At 38.1% G+C, this 17,865-nt stretch overlaps 1 protein-coding gene across 1 annotated transcript; it reads left to right on the plus strand.

The window, feature by feature from the left end:
- The first annotated feature begins 1,210 nt into the window (after window positions 1–1,210).
- Window positions 1,211–17,107, plus strand: LOC139149043 (dentin sialophosphoprotein-like). Its single transcript, XM_070720551.1, has 8 exons — window positions 1,211–1,480; window positions 6,818–6,879; window positions 10,086–10,173; window positions 10,830–11,144; window positions 12,736–13,092; window positions 13,419–13,562; window positions 13,995–14,944; window positions 16,295–17,107. Exons 1-8 carry the CDS (start codon window positions 1,426–1,428, stop codon window positions 16,427–16,429), a joined length of 2,106 nt encoding a protein of 701 aa, XP_070576652.1. The 5' UTR covers window positions 1,211–1,425; the 3' UTR covers window positions 16,430–17,107.
- The last annotated feature ends 758 nt before the right edge of the window (window positions 17,108–17,865 follow it).

Below are 17,865 nucleotides of genomic sequence, written 5' to 3' on the forward strand. Positions count from 1 at the left end.
AATGTAACGCTAAGATGCGCGGAAAGCAGCGTGATCGTAGTAATTCTTGCAGTATCACGTGATTGACCGTGGCAATGAAAGAAATGACCTTTGACGGAAAATCTCAAAGGTCAAACTCCGCGGCGCTAACTCATTGGCGTAGGTAGATGAGCGAATGGCTTGCCTTGCACGTCCAAATGAACAGCACATAAACGCTGTCATTTAGATCGCTTTCCACTGAGTCCTTTTCGTTAAGAACTGTCAGTAATCATTACAGTTCTCATAATTTCTTCGTGAACCGAGTCGTCTGTAATCAAACGTCTAAAGGATGCAATTAGGGGGGCCACTTTAGATAACATTGTTACTAAACCCATTAATGTATTAACACATTAATGCAAACACGTGAATCCAAAACGGTACTTCAATTTTTAACTGTTTTTCGTCCTGTAGCATAGCTATGCATTGACCTTCCAAGGATTTATGGATGGATGTGAGTAGGCGCAGAAGAGAGAAATTCTATTTTGAAACCATAGAAATAAAGGCCTGGTACTGTTTATCTTGTGTCTCCCTGGAAATGTGTCTAATAATTGAAATTATCTAACAGCGCCCGTTACACAGCTGTGAAATCTTGAACAGTGGCGCTGGGGACACAAAATGTCGATTTGATCTCAGACTAATAAAATGGAAACCCAAACACCCTTGTTCTCTGTAATTGAATGTTTTATATCGTGTTTCATTCTTGAGAAATAAGTTGACAGCTATGTCCTTCGAGACGTGCACAGAGAACGGACAAGAAAAGTGACATAGCTGCATGGAAAACAGAGCAATCGACAAAAACTCCAAAGCTCTGGACGGTTAACGAACTGCTTCCTTCTGTAACTATCGGTACTCCATACTTTGCCATTCTGAAATCCAAAATAAGTTCGTAGCTTGGACAATTAGTACATATAATTAGCAAAGATTGTCTCCAAAGGGTGTCCCTTCCAATTTTCCGGTAGTTTCCTAGAGATCTGAGGTTTCTATGCCGCAGACAACAACTTAGATAATCGAACTGTTTTTCTTCTGCTGGTTTAAACATTTTCCCTCGGACCCAACTCAAGGCCCCATGCTATTCAGCTGTATATTAAGAGTAACAGAAGGTGCTGCTGTGACGTCATGGCCCTCCGCAAATCGGAAGATGATAAATTGTTATGTTTCACAGCGATTGGTCGGTTTGAACATCCTGTGAAGCATTGCCAACGAAGTACCTCATCTAGAACATTAGAATCATCCAAGCTACAACACCCTCGCAAACCTGCCGGAGTTCTTATAAAGCCTCGGCATTTACGTGAACTCTCTGTCGACTAGAGTGCATCGAGTCAAATCGAGCTATCACCTGCGCCCCTATCCTGTCACAGCGCACCGGTAGCGTCAGATGTTAGGAAAACGTCTCGGCACTTGGCGGAGATGAAGTCTGCTAGAGTTGTACTTTTTGTGTTCGGAGTTCTGCTTGTGTCTCAAGGTAGGTTTTGGCATAGCCAGTCGGGTTTTTTTCGGGCCGGAGTGTTCTATTTTGACAGTCGAGACAATACGATGATGTTTGATGGCTATGACGAGCTGAAGCCAAATATAGCATTGTCCCGTACAACGCTTTTGTCTTTACACCAACATATAAACCATTCATAGAAAATGCTCACTTCATTTAAATATTTAAAGTATTAAATTAACCAGTCAATTTGAGCATAAACCATTCAATTAATGTGTCTTTTTTAACCCGCATTAAATTGATACTTGTAACGAGACTGTTCTCTCGCGATGTAATACAGACATTAAATTTGCAATTACACAAAAATTAAATCAGCAAGTCAATTACAATCAAGAGAAGCCCGGGTTCGTGGCTTGCTGATTACAACCGTGCCTCGAGAGAGCAAAGCCTGGATATCCAGTCTATATTAAGGGATTGGACTATATTGGGGTAGAGTGCACCTAGGGACATATTCCACGAAAATATATGGGAGTTCTCCGAAATACGGTCCGAGATAACAAAGGGGACTGTTCATAAGTTGAATACATTTTCTCACTAAGGGTGGACTGTGGTAAATGTGGGCCAATATTTTGTTACACTGGTGTTGACAGTTGGGCCAGAAAAAAAGGCAAGATCACTATTGCATGATAAATATATATTCACTTTGAACTTGTTTAACAGTGTGTTTACTGCTTGTCTGAATATGTAAAAACAGCTAGAAACACTGCAGTGATGTAATTTCAACACGGCATATACTCTTCCAAATTCAAGGGAGGTCATAAAATTATCTGTAACATACAAACTTTCCATCACTGTTCCAGTCATTATTTCAAATCGGCATATATATATATATATATATATATATATATATATATATATATATATATATATATATATATATATATATATATATTAATAATATATATATATAAAATTTCTTTCTGCCATCAATAAATTGATGTCCCCATACTTCATCGATTTGCTGTATGCTTCATGTTTTCATCTTATAAACTCTGACTATATCAGTTGTCTGTGTTGTTCAGAAATGTGTACACGCCATGCTATGAGACTGATTAAAAGATATCCGATATGCAATTATGGAACAGTATGTTTACAATGTTTTCTTGTCTGGTTTCAAGACATTTTGTAATTATAAAAATTGCTAAACGACGGTTCAAAGTTTCTTTAAGCGCTAGCCCGTGGTGCAGCAAAATAAATTAACTTGTGATGGACACACTTTCTAAATGACAGGGGTAGGGGAAAAAGCCGCTAGCATTTTGTGTACCACAATAACATTCTTGATCGATAAAATTGGACGCACATACAGAAATATGTACCTAGGCCTATATGATTTGTTCAATGACCCTCTGAAAGAAAGACAAAATTCTGCCTTGTACTAAAAATGAAGCCATCGCTTAACTTTCGTTTAACTTTACTCTGTAGTCATAGTTTGATGTATATCGACGAGTTTAGTTGCATTTTAAAAATGTTGAATCGGGTGGCGGAAATATCTTTGCACTCTCGTTGTTACCTGATAAAATTAAGGGACCTACTTTGAATATACAGGTACTTTAATGTTATACTCTTTCAACATTCTTTACAATCTCGGACAACGAGCAGTCCTCCTCTCTTAAATTTCCTAGTTTCGCGTAAACAATGCTTTAAAAATAATACATATTTAAATCCACCACATACGAATGCACAGCCAGTTTATATGTGCTATACCATTTCTTCTCCAGCGTGTTTATTTGTGCCGTTCAGTTTGCACTTGCATGGGGTTGTCGGATGAACCCGCATCGAACTTCAGTACAAAGTGAATGCGTGTAACAAGTGGGGCCCCATCTCATCTTAGCAAGTGTAGCATGATTAACTGGTGCGGGAAATGTAATTTAATAAATTGAATCTAGCTAATTATATCAGCTCAAAAATATTCAGGCAGTTTGGCGAGATTAGAATTAATTTAGTGGATATAAGGTCGCTCTCATTGTCCATGCTAGTCTCGTGAAGATCATAATTTAGTTGCAGAAGGCGGACGTGACGTGGCACTGGAGGTTTGGTTCTTAATTCTCGCTGTGCCTTGGCACAACCGCCCCAAGAGAAAATGCCCAGGTTGGTGAAGCATGTCTCGCAGCTACACATTTATCCCCGCAGCTAATTCACATCTCCTGTGAATGTTCTGCTGGCGGTAGGCCAATCGCCGATGTTGGATCTCTTTTTATCTGTAATCTCAGGGATTTCTGTTTCTGTCAGATGGATAAAAACATCATCAATCGAAAGGCATGTAAAATGACCCGCTTTTTAGTTAAATATTGCCATGCCTACTAAACGATTGAAAGAGAGCTGAATTCTTGCAATGAACCCTCCAACTTTTACTTTTATCTCAAACAGCTGGCGAAACAATTATATCCAATACGTTTTAATTTTTCGCTGAAGTCCCCCGCTTTCTTTTATCCACGTGGAGGCAATACAGCCAAGAAATATCATTTAAGCGCACTGATCATTACGCCTCAGCAGAGCGGTTTGACATGAAACAATTACAAAGATAAAGTAATATCACGATTACTTTATGGGAATCATTTACGAGGGAAGTACAGGGCAGAATTGCCCTAGGTTTGCGGGCTTATTAATATCTTTACAGAGCATACTGAAGGAACAGCCGTTTTGCAAACTGTCGCGTCGATGATGATCTGATCTCTAAACCCCCTTCACCGCTTTCGTCGAAGCAGCATATAGATAAAATCTTGGCAAAGTTACAAATGCCAAGAGACAGGCGGGCTTGTCTAGAGGCAAGGTGTATCTAAACGACATTTTCACAAGCAAACATTGTGATCTCGTGTAAAAGTATCCCGGATGCTGAACACCTATGCAGCGTTTTGTGTTTCTTGTTACTTGAAGTATCTGTGCCCGCTTTCAAGTCAGTCATTTAATTGTTCTCTCGTTACTTTCATGCGGGCATCTCTCTTACCGTGTTTCTCCGCTGACTCATAGACAGCCGGTGTGAATAGACTGGGGTATTATTTCAGTCAATTCAGCCGCCATCTTTGCATCCCGAAGACTTGTATGCCTAATTAATACTGCACGTTTTAATTCCCTCACCATTCATCGTTTGGTTTTTCTCTTTCATTGAGCTCAATTTAGCACGAGTTCCGTTGATGTTTATTTATTTAAACCTAATTCATTCAATTCATCAAACTTGTGCCATAATCGATATTTGAAAAATTAAAATCGTGGGAGGATCATTACTCACGGTTCCCCTTGTCCAACCGCAACAAGGTATTGCCTTGATCGTATCTTTGAGATGTAAAGTATAGCAAAAGAAAAGTAATATCTGTGCTTTTATCCCTTATTCACCATGCCATTTAAATTATCTTATAAATCATAGTTTCGTTATCAATAGCCGAGTTGAGTGCTGTCCTTCGTTACAGTTCTCCGATGGGTCTTGTGTAAAAAATCCTTATAGCGCTCTCAAGATTGTATATCGATCACTTAGTACTGAGCATACAAAAGTTAGATAGATGTTGTCAGTTTCAGATGGTACTCATCCTGGATTAGTGTCTTCACATAGATTGGCATTTGACATTGCAGCATAAGCTCACATTGCTTTTGTACATAATGCTGCCTTTTATTTTTCAAGTGGAGAGTTTTGTATGCGTTAATGGAGATTCGTGTTTCAACCATCGATATCTGATATGTATGTATGTATGTATGTATGTATGTATGTATGTATGTATGTATGTATGTATGTATGTATGTATGTATGTATGTATGTATGTATGTATGTATGTATGTATGTATGTATGTATGTATGTATGTACGTATGTATGTACGTATGTAGTATGTATGTATGTATGTATGTATGTATGTATGTATGTATGTATGTATGTATGTATGTATGTATGTATGTATGTATGTATGTATGTATGTATGTATGTATGTATGTATGTATGCATGCATGCATGCATGCATGCATGCATGCATGTATGTATGTATGTATGTATGTATGTATGTATGTATGTATGTTGTATGCATGTACGAAAGCACATTTCTTGTATGTGTTGTACAGTTGATTGTGTTTATCTGGCGATGTATTCTTGTATTGACCATTTGTGTACACGTATCGATGTTAAGTTGTTGTAGACATATCATATACACACGTACTCACAGGGGATGCACGAGGATTTCTTATCGAGTATGTTATAATTTATACACACATAATCACTGCTATTGAAATATTCGATTGACCTAAACACACGTTAAATTAGTGCACTTAGGAAGCATACGTTCTTATCGATGAACAACTACATCTAAAATTGTAAACCTAATACAGAAACCATGATTATCTTCTGCGACGGAAGTGCTCTGCAATTTACCTTCAGTGGCAACTGTTGAGAATGTAACATTTCCTGCAGTCATACTGGTGCGTGGTCTTTCCAAAGTCACGAAATTGTACTGTCTTTCAATTTAGAGAAAATCGCCCATTCTCCCTCATGTTAGCGTTCCTTACGGTCGCCCAGGCAACCAATAACCACTGGCATGGACGCACCATGGCAACCATCAGACTCTGAAAAGAAGGGATCCGGTTTCTCACTGATAGCATTTAAGACTCCATTTTTTTAAATTTTGTAGTATATAATTGTGAGAGTGGTTGGATGTCGTGTTTCCCTGTTGAGAAGTGTCGGTATACGTGCGCTGACTGAGAGATCAAAGGGGGTCCCCTTCCTGACGATAGATAACACCCACGTTCCAGCGAAAGGGGAATTTGTTTGTGTTTGTATGACGTAGGAGTAGTGAAAATAAAGAGGGACTCTGGTACGAGCCTGAACTGACTTTTTCCCGTATACTTTACGAAGCAATTGTCAATTTGCGTGCTGTTATGTATGCATATACACCGTCAACAATGTAAAATAAAATAAATTTCGAAATGCGTGATGATAAAAGAAATTCACTGCGTATACACTATAATAAGTTTGTAAGAAATATTTGGTTTAACAGCTCGCTTAAAATCCATGAGAGAGAGAATCATGCAATTTCCTATTTTTTCCGAGCAATGATTCAATATATGAACTGCATCAACAACTGTTTGGTTTCACGCCATTTATAATGTCTGTACAATTGAAAAACAACTTGAAACGTAATTTAGATTTTGTATATTTCACTCAACAACAGGTTACAGGAGCGAACCACTACATTTTCTGTTTTTACACGTCTGCTTAGGGATTTTTTTCTCAATCTATCTCATTCATGTGTTCATGGTTCACCACAAAGGCTTTCATAAATGTCAACATCCTTCTAATACTATTTGTTTATTAATTTCTTTTCCCTTTCTCTTGATAGCTCTAAGTCGACCATTGAAACGTTCCAAAAGAGATTCGACTAGCAATGAAATAGATGCAAAGGTAAGAGACGTCATCTTCAAATAAAAGTCTTCTTACTTGCACTTCAAAATCATTTCAAAGTTTCAGACATACATACATTGATAAGCTGCCATTAGGCTTCAAGCCTATGTATGGGTATCTTGCCGACACTCTATTTTCCTGTAGGTGTAACCGAAAAATCTAAACAATCGTACTTAGAACCAAATATTTGGACACAGAGCTTATATATTAGAACATAACTGCTAATACGACGCCAGTTCCTGCATGGCGGTTGGTCAATGCCACTAAGTAAATTCACTTTTCCTTGTGTTTCTTTTTATGATGATCTGATGACCGTGAGATAAGCTCTAGGTTTTAGGATCTGCATCTTGAGAAAATATTGACTAGAGTAACCTGAGAACAATACATATACATACATACATACATACATACATACATACATACATACATACATACATACATACATACATATATATATATATATATATATACATATATATATTTATATACAAATATATATAATATATATATATATATATATATATATATATATATATATATATATATATATATATATATATATATATATATATATATATATATATAATCGGAAATGAGGATGGTCCCAACAAGACACAACAAAATGGCTTTCACGGCGACTAGCTTTCGCCCTGCTTACAGGGCATCATCAGGTCCAACTGGAGAACTCTAGTACATGTGTCACTGTTAGGGTTTGAAAGTGCAAAGTATGCAAAATCAATTATGGAAATTGATTATCAGAACAGTCGACGCAAAAACAGGTGTAAATGCAACAATGGAAAGGAACTTGTGAATGAAGGATGACAGTTAAAAGGACAGAGGGGTTTCGGTGTTCAAGCCATCTGGATACATTGTTTTTAACTTCTTTATCCAAAATGTCTCTTTAGAATCCAACATGACGGGGTCTTTGTTTGTGATTTGTTCGATGAGTTCAATTCACAGACAATGCAAAAAGGAATACAACGACTCGGAGAATGTATATTATAGCACGACTGAGAAAGAACAGATATTGAGGTAGTGCAAATTTAGGCTTTAGAATTTCCCTTATTATTTAATAAAGAACTGCTACTTTAACTTGAGCGCCACCGTTTTGCATTTGCACTCACCCAGCCGTTCCCAGTGCCGTTTGTTATGTGACAAGTATGATGACCAAGTTCAACTGTAAATGTGTTATCTAATCCTTGCTGTATACATCGGATGAAATATTCTTAAAATGTATTGCCTGAAGAAATAGGCGATTGATTCCGTGATTTATAACACTGTGCAATCGCTCTATACAAACGTGTGTTTTCCGAAAAGAGAATCTCAAAGACTCATTTGTTTCGTGTGATACTGCTGTGCCACAATTTACATTATGACAGCGTCAAACATCGATTTTTGTCGGTGTAGTTTTTAGCCAATGCGACCATCAGCTGACACGACTCCCACCGATGTGCCACAGAACGGACGCTGAACAAGCTAGTGTCTGTGATTCGTATCGAGATTCCTATCGTGAGAAATGTAACATCTGTGTTCATTTCATCAATATTACTTAAGACACTCCGCCTCAGTCAGCCGGGTCAGTATTCAAGTGAGGTGAAACATTTGACCTCGCGTTTGTGAAAAAAAATACATGCAACCAGAACCCTTGTGACCAGCCTGTCGAAACGGTAAGAGGAGCCGTTAGAAGGAAGGTGACGAGATTCGTCTTCGATATTGAACAAGGGGCCGCAGTTAAAGTGCAGTGTTAGCAATAGATAGTGCCAAGGCGTTCTTTCAAATTAAAGGCCATTCCGTTGAAGTTTAGAAATCACAAAAATAAGGAAAGAAGTGGAAAGAATACCCGTTAAGTCTGGAATCTTCATCTTAACAACTTGAAAGAATCTTGGCATCTTGAGCTCCCCATGTATCTTTTATGAAACAGTCGCGTTACGGATACGTGACTCTCATAAGAAACGAGATTTTCAACAGTCCTCAGTGTGTTACTCTCACACTTGAGTTGATTTCTGTGTCAAACTACATTGATTGGCCGAGGTAAAAACGCTCTCTCAGATGGAAGTTTACTAATAATTAACGACCCTCACGTCACTGTGCATTAAGTCGTCTGAGTGGTCACATTCAACCTGTTTTGGTGTTACCAATATAATTGTAGTGCGCAGACTAAACTAAGATTTGTTTAATGTATGATTCATTTTGCCGGGAAAGGGAAGCAAATGATTCCTCTAAATAACTAGTCAATTTGATTTCTCAACCGTCATAAATCGCCTCGTTCCTAAGTTTTTCGTTGAAATATCAATGGCCTTTTCAGTACTGTTGAAATGAATTCTTTAATCCGCATCAGAATGGCATGCACTCTGCAGAGTGCCCGCAATAAATTGTTGCCGTAGAAATTGATATGTTTGAGGCTCTCGTGGCAATTACGTCAATTGACGCGTGTTTCTCCATATCAGTCCACATTTTTGATCTATCGTATTATGATTTATTTCGTTTAACCTGTACAAAAGGTCATCTATTGATTTATTTCATTTATTCTCAGTGCTCGAAATTTTCCACCCCTTTTTCAATAGCAACGAAACCTTTTCGCCAAAACAGTTTGAAAATGGATGTAGGCCCAAAATTCCAACCTCAGTGCGAAATATTAATTTTAAGATAGAACGTACCTCGTTGACAGTTTTTCGGGAAATACCAGCGGAAAATTCCAAGCTTTTCGCCACAGCGCTAAGGAAAGCAGACAAATTCTCGTGGATGTTTAAACCACTGAATCAGGCATAAGATATATGTCTGGGCGGGAATACCTGATCTTCAAAACCCGTTCATTAATCTGATTTTGAGATTGGTTTGAAATTACGTGTGAAATTTTCGCGATGGTTGAGTCGCTAAGGTCTTACACCTACTCGCTCTTAGTTCTTTCTGTTCATATAAATTTGAAGCTCGAAGTTAAGGCACATCTGAACTTTAAGTCATTTTGTTCATTATTCACGACACAGCAAATTGGGTCTGGGAGTGTTTATTTATATCATTTCATTTCTTTAGTTAAGTTTTCCAATAATACATTTTGTGCATTATTCATGACACAGCATATTGGGTTTGGCAGTGTTTATTTATATCGTATCATTCATTTCTTTGGTTAAGTTCAAATTATTCACCTCTTGTAATTAATCACAAAACTAGTTTAGCTCATAAAGTCTTTCTATTGTTAATTTATCAAGGTGCGCCCATGTATGATTCAGCTTATCAACGTGTTTTTTGATGAAGCCCCGGATGTAAGCCCAGAATGCGCTAGAGTACTCAAAGAAGGTAAGTATTTCTAAATAATTACTCCCAACGTAAATCAGAGAATTGTGGATACATTACATGTTGCGTGGGTGAGCAAACAGAGTGCTTATACATTGACATGTCTGATTATTATAATAATGATTCGTACTTTCACATGACATAATAGTGGATTGAAACTGTTTATAAAGAGTTTGGAATTCAAGTGAATAATTTTGTTCAATCATTTTCACCACGGGGCGCTGCAAGATTAAAGCATGTGGGTCGTCAGATGCGCATGCGCGTGTTTTCTGCTTACTCACAGCTTAAATTATAAAAGAGCCAAGTATCGCATATGAAAACCGTCAAACGGGCCTCCCTTTCTGCTTTTGTCGTTAATAATAAGCAGCCATCCCATAAATTTGTAGATATCGTACGACCGGCTTTGCCAGGCTGTAAACTTATGCCATACGTACATTTACCGTATGTACTCGCCCTGAAGACCAAGTTTCTGAAAGACACAAAGAAAACGAGAAATTAGTTCAGAGATTCAATCAATAGTTTGCGAACCTTTAGCAGCATACTATCAGATCAGGATCTTAACTCGACTCAGTTCAAAACCTTCAATTGTATTCACGGCTTGTGCTGAATTAGCGTGCAGACCCGTTTTTACCCAGTCTTTTGCTCGTTTTCGTCCTTAGCAAACGAAGACGGTACCGCTCAGCTTGACGACGAATCTGACAGCGAGGAGGATGACGTCATCAACTTTACAGGATCCGAAAATGAGTCCGACGATGAAAGTGACACGCCCGAGGACAACGATGACAGTGATGAAATAGCGTCCGAAAACGAGTCCGCGGACGAGGAGGAAGATACAAACGAAATTCAAGAACTAACTTATTTAAATGATCAGCTGGGAGAATTGACAGAGACAATTGAAAATGACCGACAAAGAATTAAAGATATTATAACAACGCTCCTTGTTGTCCACGAAGGCCAAGACGATGTCAGCGACGGTAAGTGAACAGCGAGTTAGTGTTTATCTGCTCGCAAAGGAAGTCTCAGTGAATGATACATACCGTCACGGTCACTCTGCCCAAACTGTGATCATGTGCACATATTGAATGGGCAAATGTTTCAAAAATTATCTCGTATCTTGAAAATATTGTGTATATGTATGAATATGACATGGTTGAAATATAGCAACCTCGCATAGTTTGGTGAAAACAGTCTGCGAATAGCAGAAGAGTACAAGATACAGTATCCCGTTGTTGAAATATGTTACCGATTGGCTCAAAGGTGAAGTTTAACCCAGAGGAAAACTCTTTTCTCACCTTATAAAACGTCGAAAGTTCCTATCAAATATGGCACTGATGCCAGTGGCTATATGAAAAGTTTGAACGTTAATGTAAATAGTAAGCATTGACCGCGGATTTCCTGATCGCAGCGTACAATTAAGTTAAAAGCATTTACTTGATGCATGGTTGTATGAATTGTGAATGACTATCACGGACTATGCTATAGCAGTAACAACTCTGGATCCTGTGTCACCTTGTTTAGACAAGTAAAACAAATTGAGTTAGCTTTTCCTAAAAGACACGTGATGTCTACTGCGATGACTTGAAGACATGACGAATTTTTGCGAATATTCGAATATTCACGGTTGCAATGTAACCTACTTTAATTCCACAACGCACCGTATTGTCTATGGATTCAACAGATTACCGTCATTCAAACATGTGTGAGACACAACTATTCGCACAAAACATGTTTCGTATATAACTAAATAGTCAAGGTTTTCTGTGTATTGACTGCTTTGAGAACGGCTGTTAGATTTATGTGAACTCGACTCGCTTCACCACCCTGAAACTGTTACTGTTAGGATTCGGTCACCAGCTTTGTTATAATGCTTCGTCTTTTTGACTCCTTTGTATGCGAAAGATGAAAGTACATGAAAATATTATAATTTACAGTGTAGGTAATAAATATTATTCTTATATCCTAATTCAATGTTGTCTACATGTAGTTGCTGTTGCCCTGCCAATTATTTTGAAACAGGTCTTTCGAATCTCATTTGTAAAAATTTAATTTTTTGAAATTTATATTTATGAAACAAATAATATCGTACCATGAGATGTTTTTTAAAAGATGAAAATTAAATATTTTTTGAAATTTATATTTGAAAAATTAGCGAAATGGACTTGATTTTCAATCATATAATGAAGAAAAACAAACTATTGCAAATACACTCGCATCATCTACCAGTTTTCTTCCATAAATGCATTTTTCAAACACTCCCACTACATGACCGGGCTTTGAGTTCATTGATATCCTATAATAATACTATGTATTAACCTTGCTGAGGCAACACACTGTGTACGATATGCAGTACTAGTGTTAATGTTGAGGAATGAATTCTAGTGTGCACCTAATGCAGTTGTCATCAATACAATTGCACATTGCATACAGGTCTTTCACAGACAAAGAAATGGGAAATTTACATCAAAAGTCACAGTTCATGGAGATGCAATAAACCACATTCACGTCAATGGTCAAACTGCGTAAGCCATTGCGTAATAGATAAGCAGTTGTCCTTTGTAATTACAGAAAATGATGACAGCGAGGACAGTGAGGCATCGGAGAATGAAAATCAGAACGAAGATTCAGATCAGAATGGAGAAGAATCTGAAGACAGCGAAAACGATACAAGCGATGAATCGAACGACGACGACGACGACGACGACGACGACGACGATGATGATGATGATGATGATGATGATGATGACGATGATGATGATGATGACGCAAGTGACGATAACGACGACGACGACGACGATGATGATGATGATGACGAGGAGGAGGAGGAGGACGACGATGACGATGACGAAGGCAGTGATGTCGAGGACGCCAGTGATGACGATGGTGAAGGGAAAAGCAAAGAGATTGAAGGCGAAGGGAGCGACAGTAAGTATGTCTTATTTAAGTTCAAACACTGCAGCTTACTAGAAGAATTACTTAACAAGACAGATCCCAAGATCTTCATCGACCACACTATGCACATCGTATGAAATAGATCCATCACAAACTCAAAGGAGTTTTTTGTTTAGCAAATTTATTTCGTCTTTTGTGACGTCATCGGAAAGAGACGATATTCACGATATTAAACAATTTTGCAAGTTTTTTCTCACATGCGGAATTAGTACAAAATGCGAATAGACTGAACAGTGTAATAAAAATGATTCAATTTTCCTTCATGTCGACTTTTCTATTTCCTTTTTGTTTTGTTTTAGATGACAATCCCGAGTCTTCCAGTGACGTCAACTCTGATAGCTTTGACGGGAATGACGTAATACCCAGCAAACGTAAAAAATCAAACAGGAAATCATCTTTATCGCGCAAGATGGCAAAAGATGAAGAAAAGGCTCGTGCATTCGGTAAAGAATCCTTAGCTTCGATATCATTCATTGATATCTTTCAGTTCCTTTTCTTGCATTTCAATAATTAAATACATCGTGTCACAATTGTTTTCATGGCAGCAACGTTGTCAAATTACACGCTGACTTGTTTTGGCTGGCCGGCAACTCATTGAGGTAGACACAGAGGTCATACATTTATTCATGGCTTGAAAAACTAAAAATCCACAGTGCATACAAAGTAGAGGCTACTAGTAAAGTTGGGCGATCGCTCGTGATGTCGGCTCTTTCCATGATAGACTTAATGCAAATTATGCGTCAGCTTTTTCAGGAACTATCTAAATAAAGTGATTCAATCGGTGTAAAAGTAGCAGATAGCTCCGATTAATATTGTTAATTTGAAAACCGGGCAACATAATAGCGACAATTTGCCATCTGTATGCTTCCTTACAGACAAACTTTACGACATCCTCGTGGCTCTAGGTCTGATTGTACCCGACGAGGATGCAAGTGAGACGGTCGAGGATAGTGATGATGATAGTGGCAATGGATCATCCGAAGTATCTGATACGGGTGGGGAATCTGAAGAAAGCGATTCGACAAGCTACAAGGGTGATAGTGACTTAGAAGGGAAGGAAGAGGGCGGTGATATCAATGGAAAGGGCAGCAATGAAGAATCCAAAGATGAGGCAGGTTCGGATGATTTGAATTCAGGTGAGGATTCCGAGGAAAATGAATCTGACAGTGACAATGGTGAGAATGTGGATGGAGAAGATGAAGACGAGTCAGATTCGGTCGTGGATTCAGGGGAAAGCGAATCTGACGACAGTAAAGGTGATGAAGATGAAATTAGGAGGAATAAACAGGATCCTGACGAAAGTGATGAATCTGAAAATGACTCAGAAGAAAGTGAGTCAGAAGAGGATGAAGATGACATGAAAAGAAAGAAAAAGCGTTACGATTACGATAAAAATGACATCGATTCAGGAGAAAATGACGCAGATAACGGTGGGGATTCAGATTCTGGGGGCGATGAATCTGATGATAGTCAAATTACATTAAAAATGCAGGACTCCGACAAAAGTAAGGGGGATGACAGTGATGGTGACGACAGGGAATCTGAAGATGGATCGGACTCTGATGAGAATTCTGACGAAAGTGAAAAAGATGACGGCGAAAATAAAGGCGACATATTGAAGGAAAACGATAATGACAACAGTGATGGAGAAGACCCTGGAAGTGATACTGGTTCGGATGATTCAGAAAATACCAGTGACGAAGAAAACCCGCAGGATAATGGTCAAAGTGATTCAGAAACCTCGGATGATGAAGCTGAAGGGGAGAATGAAGAAGAAAGCGAAGGCAGCAATTCCCCTGGATCTGATTCCGATTCTAGCGAAAAGGTGACTAGATTTCCATAAAAATATAGTATTACTCCTTTTTGGTTTGCCTTAGGATTAAACTTATGTGACAATCCGAACTCTCTCTCTCTCTCTCTCTCTCTCTCTCTCTCTCTCTCTCTCTCTCTCTCTCTCTCTCTCTCTCTCTCTCTCTCGTTCGGATAGTCAATTAAGTTTAATTACATATATATGATATTTGTATTATATATATATATTGTATATGATTATATCATACCAGTATATTGATGGCGCAAATACAGCGACCTGATTGGTCGAGACGCGAAAAGAACCGTGGTATATTGGCGATATACCACGGCTGGAATACGGGAGAGATCTCAGCTTGAGCAAAATCTGTTTTTGACGTTCCACGTCAGAGTTTCAATATACTGTTATGATATAATAGCGATAAATCACACCCAGTGACGGTATACCACTCGATTTTGACCAGTTCACTTCATATATGCACTCGCTATCGCTCATGCATGTATGTCGTGAACTGGTCAAAATCTCGTGGTATACCATCGCTAAGTGTGCTTTATTGCTTAAATATATATGATATTGATTGTGTGTGTATCTGTGAATGTATCTGTATGTATGTACGTATACATACACACATACACGTGCATCTGAAGAAAATCAAGTTATAGACATTTCTGCATTAGAAATGATATCAATCCACTTAAACAGGAATCATATGAACAAAGACAAATGGTCACACCCGCGTACTTTTCCATTTTTTATACGTTATTACCTCCTGTGCTAAAATTAATAGTATGCTAAAGTACACAGAAAATATGACTGTGTAAATTTTGCAAGGTTATTTTATGAATCAAGTTAGGACAAACTAATCTTGGCCGGACAATAGGCTCATACCATAAACCTTTGATGCATTTTCCATAATGATTTTTGTTCTGTGCATATACAATGTTATGTTCTACGCTCAAAATCATGTCCAAATGTCTTATCAAGGTAGTGTAATGTATATTTGGCGAATTCTGTTCCAGATGAATTATAGTCCGGACTAGAAATTAAGCTAAAACAAACTTGCTCATTGTATCTAATGCTTTAAGTGTGCAAGACTGGCACTTCGTCTTACGACATAATTTAGGGCAAAGAAGTATAAAATCTAGTCGATGAAATGACGAAAGATATGTTAACGAGCATTACCATTATTGGCCCTTTAATTTGCCGCGTGAAACAATCAGCAATAAAGAAATGCAAAGTCTTCCAAAGGCAGTTTGCTGACTCATTTCTCCGACTACTCTGTTTCGCTAAATATATTGACCTGCTTATGAAAATGTACCATTTAGCCACTCAAAATAATGTAAATGCATTCTTGAATCCTCGTTCCAGAGCGACAGCGGTGAGCTGAGCAGATTGGTAACAGAGAAACTGAGAGAAAAGGTGATGAACTCACCGAAGATCAAACAGCGCGAGAGAGAGCTCATCAAAGCTCTCAAGTTGTTCAAAACGTTGAGACGCAGCTGAACATCTAAACAGGATCAGACCAAACCAGTCAGCAATTCACTCCCTTGGGGCAAAAAAAAAGATGTACAGATCGCAACATTTTATCCGCTCATCGCACTCCAACATACGCATGCATGGAAGGAGACTAAACGACTAACCTTTTCAAAATGACATTTCGCCTTGTTAGACTTTGACGGTGTTGTACGCCTCATTTCATTAACTGTTCAAGTCATGACGTCAATAGTTATTGAGCAATAATTCACGACAAGAAAGCATCGCCGTAACCGTGACAATGCATTCTTTACACAGCGGCAGGTTACTCCATCCTGACCTCTGTAAATTTATAACATCATTGTGCGAAAAATTAGGCGGTGTACTGATTGAATATGACACAGCAATAGTATTTATTATCATTGTTCTTCACGTGTGTGCCACTTTGAAACTTTTCTTTCACTTTTCTCTGCATTAGACTTGACATTGTTTTCAAGATAATATGCCTGATAACATATACGTTCGGCAATACAGGTACAAAATACCTCTTTCAACGTTTCGTAACGTGTGCAGAGCTTGGTTCATTTTGTTTACATCTGAATTTGTTTGTTGTAATCAAGCCTTTGGCTGGTATGAGTCAGTCTTGTGTCGGTCTGTCATGTGAACTTTATGTGCAGAAATATTGTGAATAAAGAGTTTATGCTTTAATTCCTACACACTCTCATTTACTCGAATCAACATCTACAATCTTCAGAAACTGAACGTGATCAAAATACCTCTTGTAATTTGATTTTAATAATTCATATTCTTGTGCTGCTATAGAGTAGATAAAATAACTTTTCAAAGACCCAGCAGGGAGGTATTTTGATATAAAAATTTCAGTAGCACAGAGGAATTGTTTTTATTAGTTTAAATATATGATTCATGAATTAATCAAATGTACTTATAGTTTGGCAAACGTGTATTACTACATGTACTTACAGTAACTGATAAGTATAGTTCATTGAATCAGTTAGTCATGGGAAATTATTGTTTTACAGCCACCAATGAAGTGTTCAGAATCTGGCTGTTCGCCTGTTGATACATATGGTTAAAAACTCACAATATAGTGTCTGCTAATGCTCAAAATGGAGCGCGAGCAAATATTGAGTATCAAAATACATGTTGGATAAGTCTTTTCGTGTAATAATAGCCAAAAGAAATTACGCCCTCAGCGATAAAAGTAGGCTGTATTTGAGGACGGACACGTTTCGTCTAGTGAGTCAAAGCCGTCCAGTACAGATCATCGTAATCGGAAACCAAGTAAACGTCAATTGGGGATGAGGCGGTGGAGGGCTGCCAGGCTTACGAGGTCCATTTTAGTGAAACCCGAAACCCGCCAATCGCTGCCATCATCAGAGATAAGATATTGCAGCAAGGGTGTTATGGAATGACGACATCGATCAGCTTGTCTTTACAGAGATCAT

Source organism: Ptychodera flava, chromosome 14 (genome assembly GCF_041260155.1).
Source record: "Ptychodera flava strain L36383 chromosome 14, AS_Pfla_20210202, whole genome shotgun sequence".
Lineage (NCBI taxonomy): Eukaryota > Metazoa > Hemichordata > Enteropneusta > Ptychoderidae > Ptychodera > Ptychodera flava.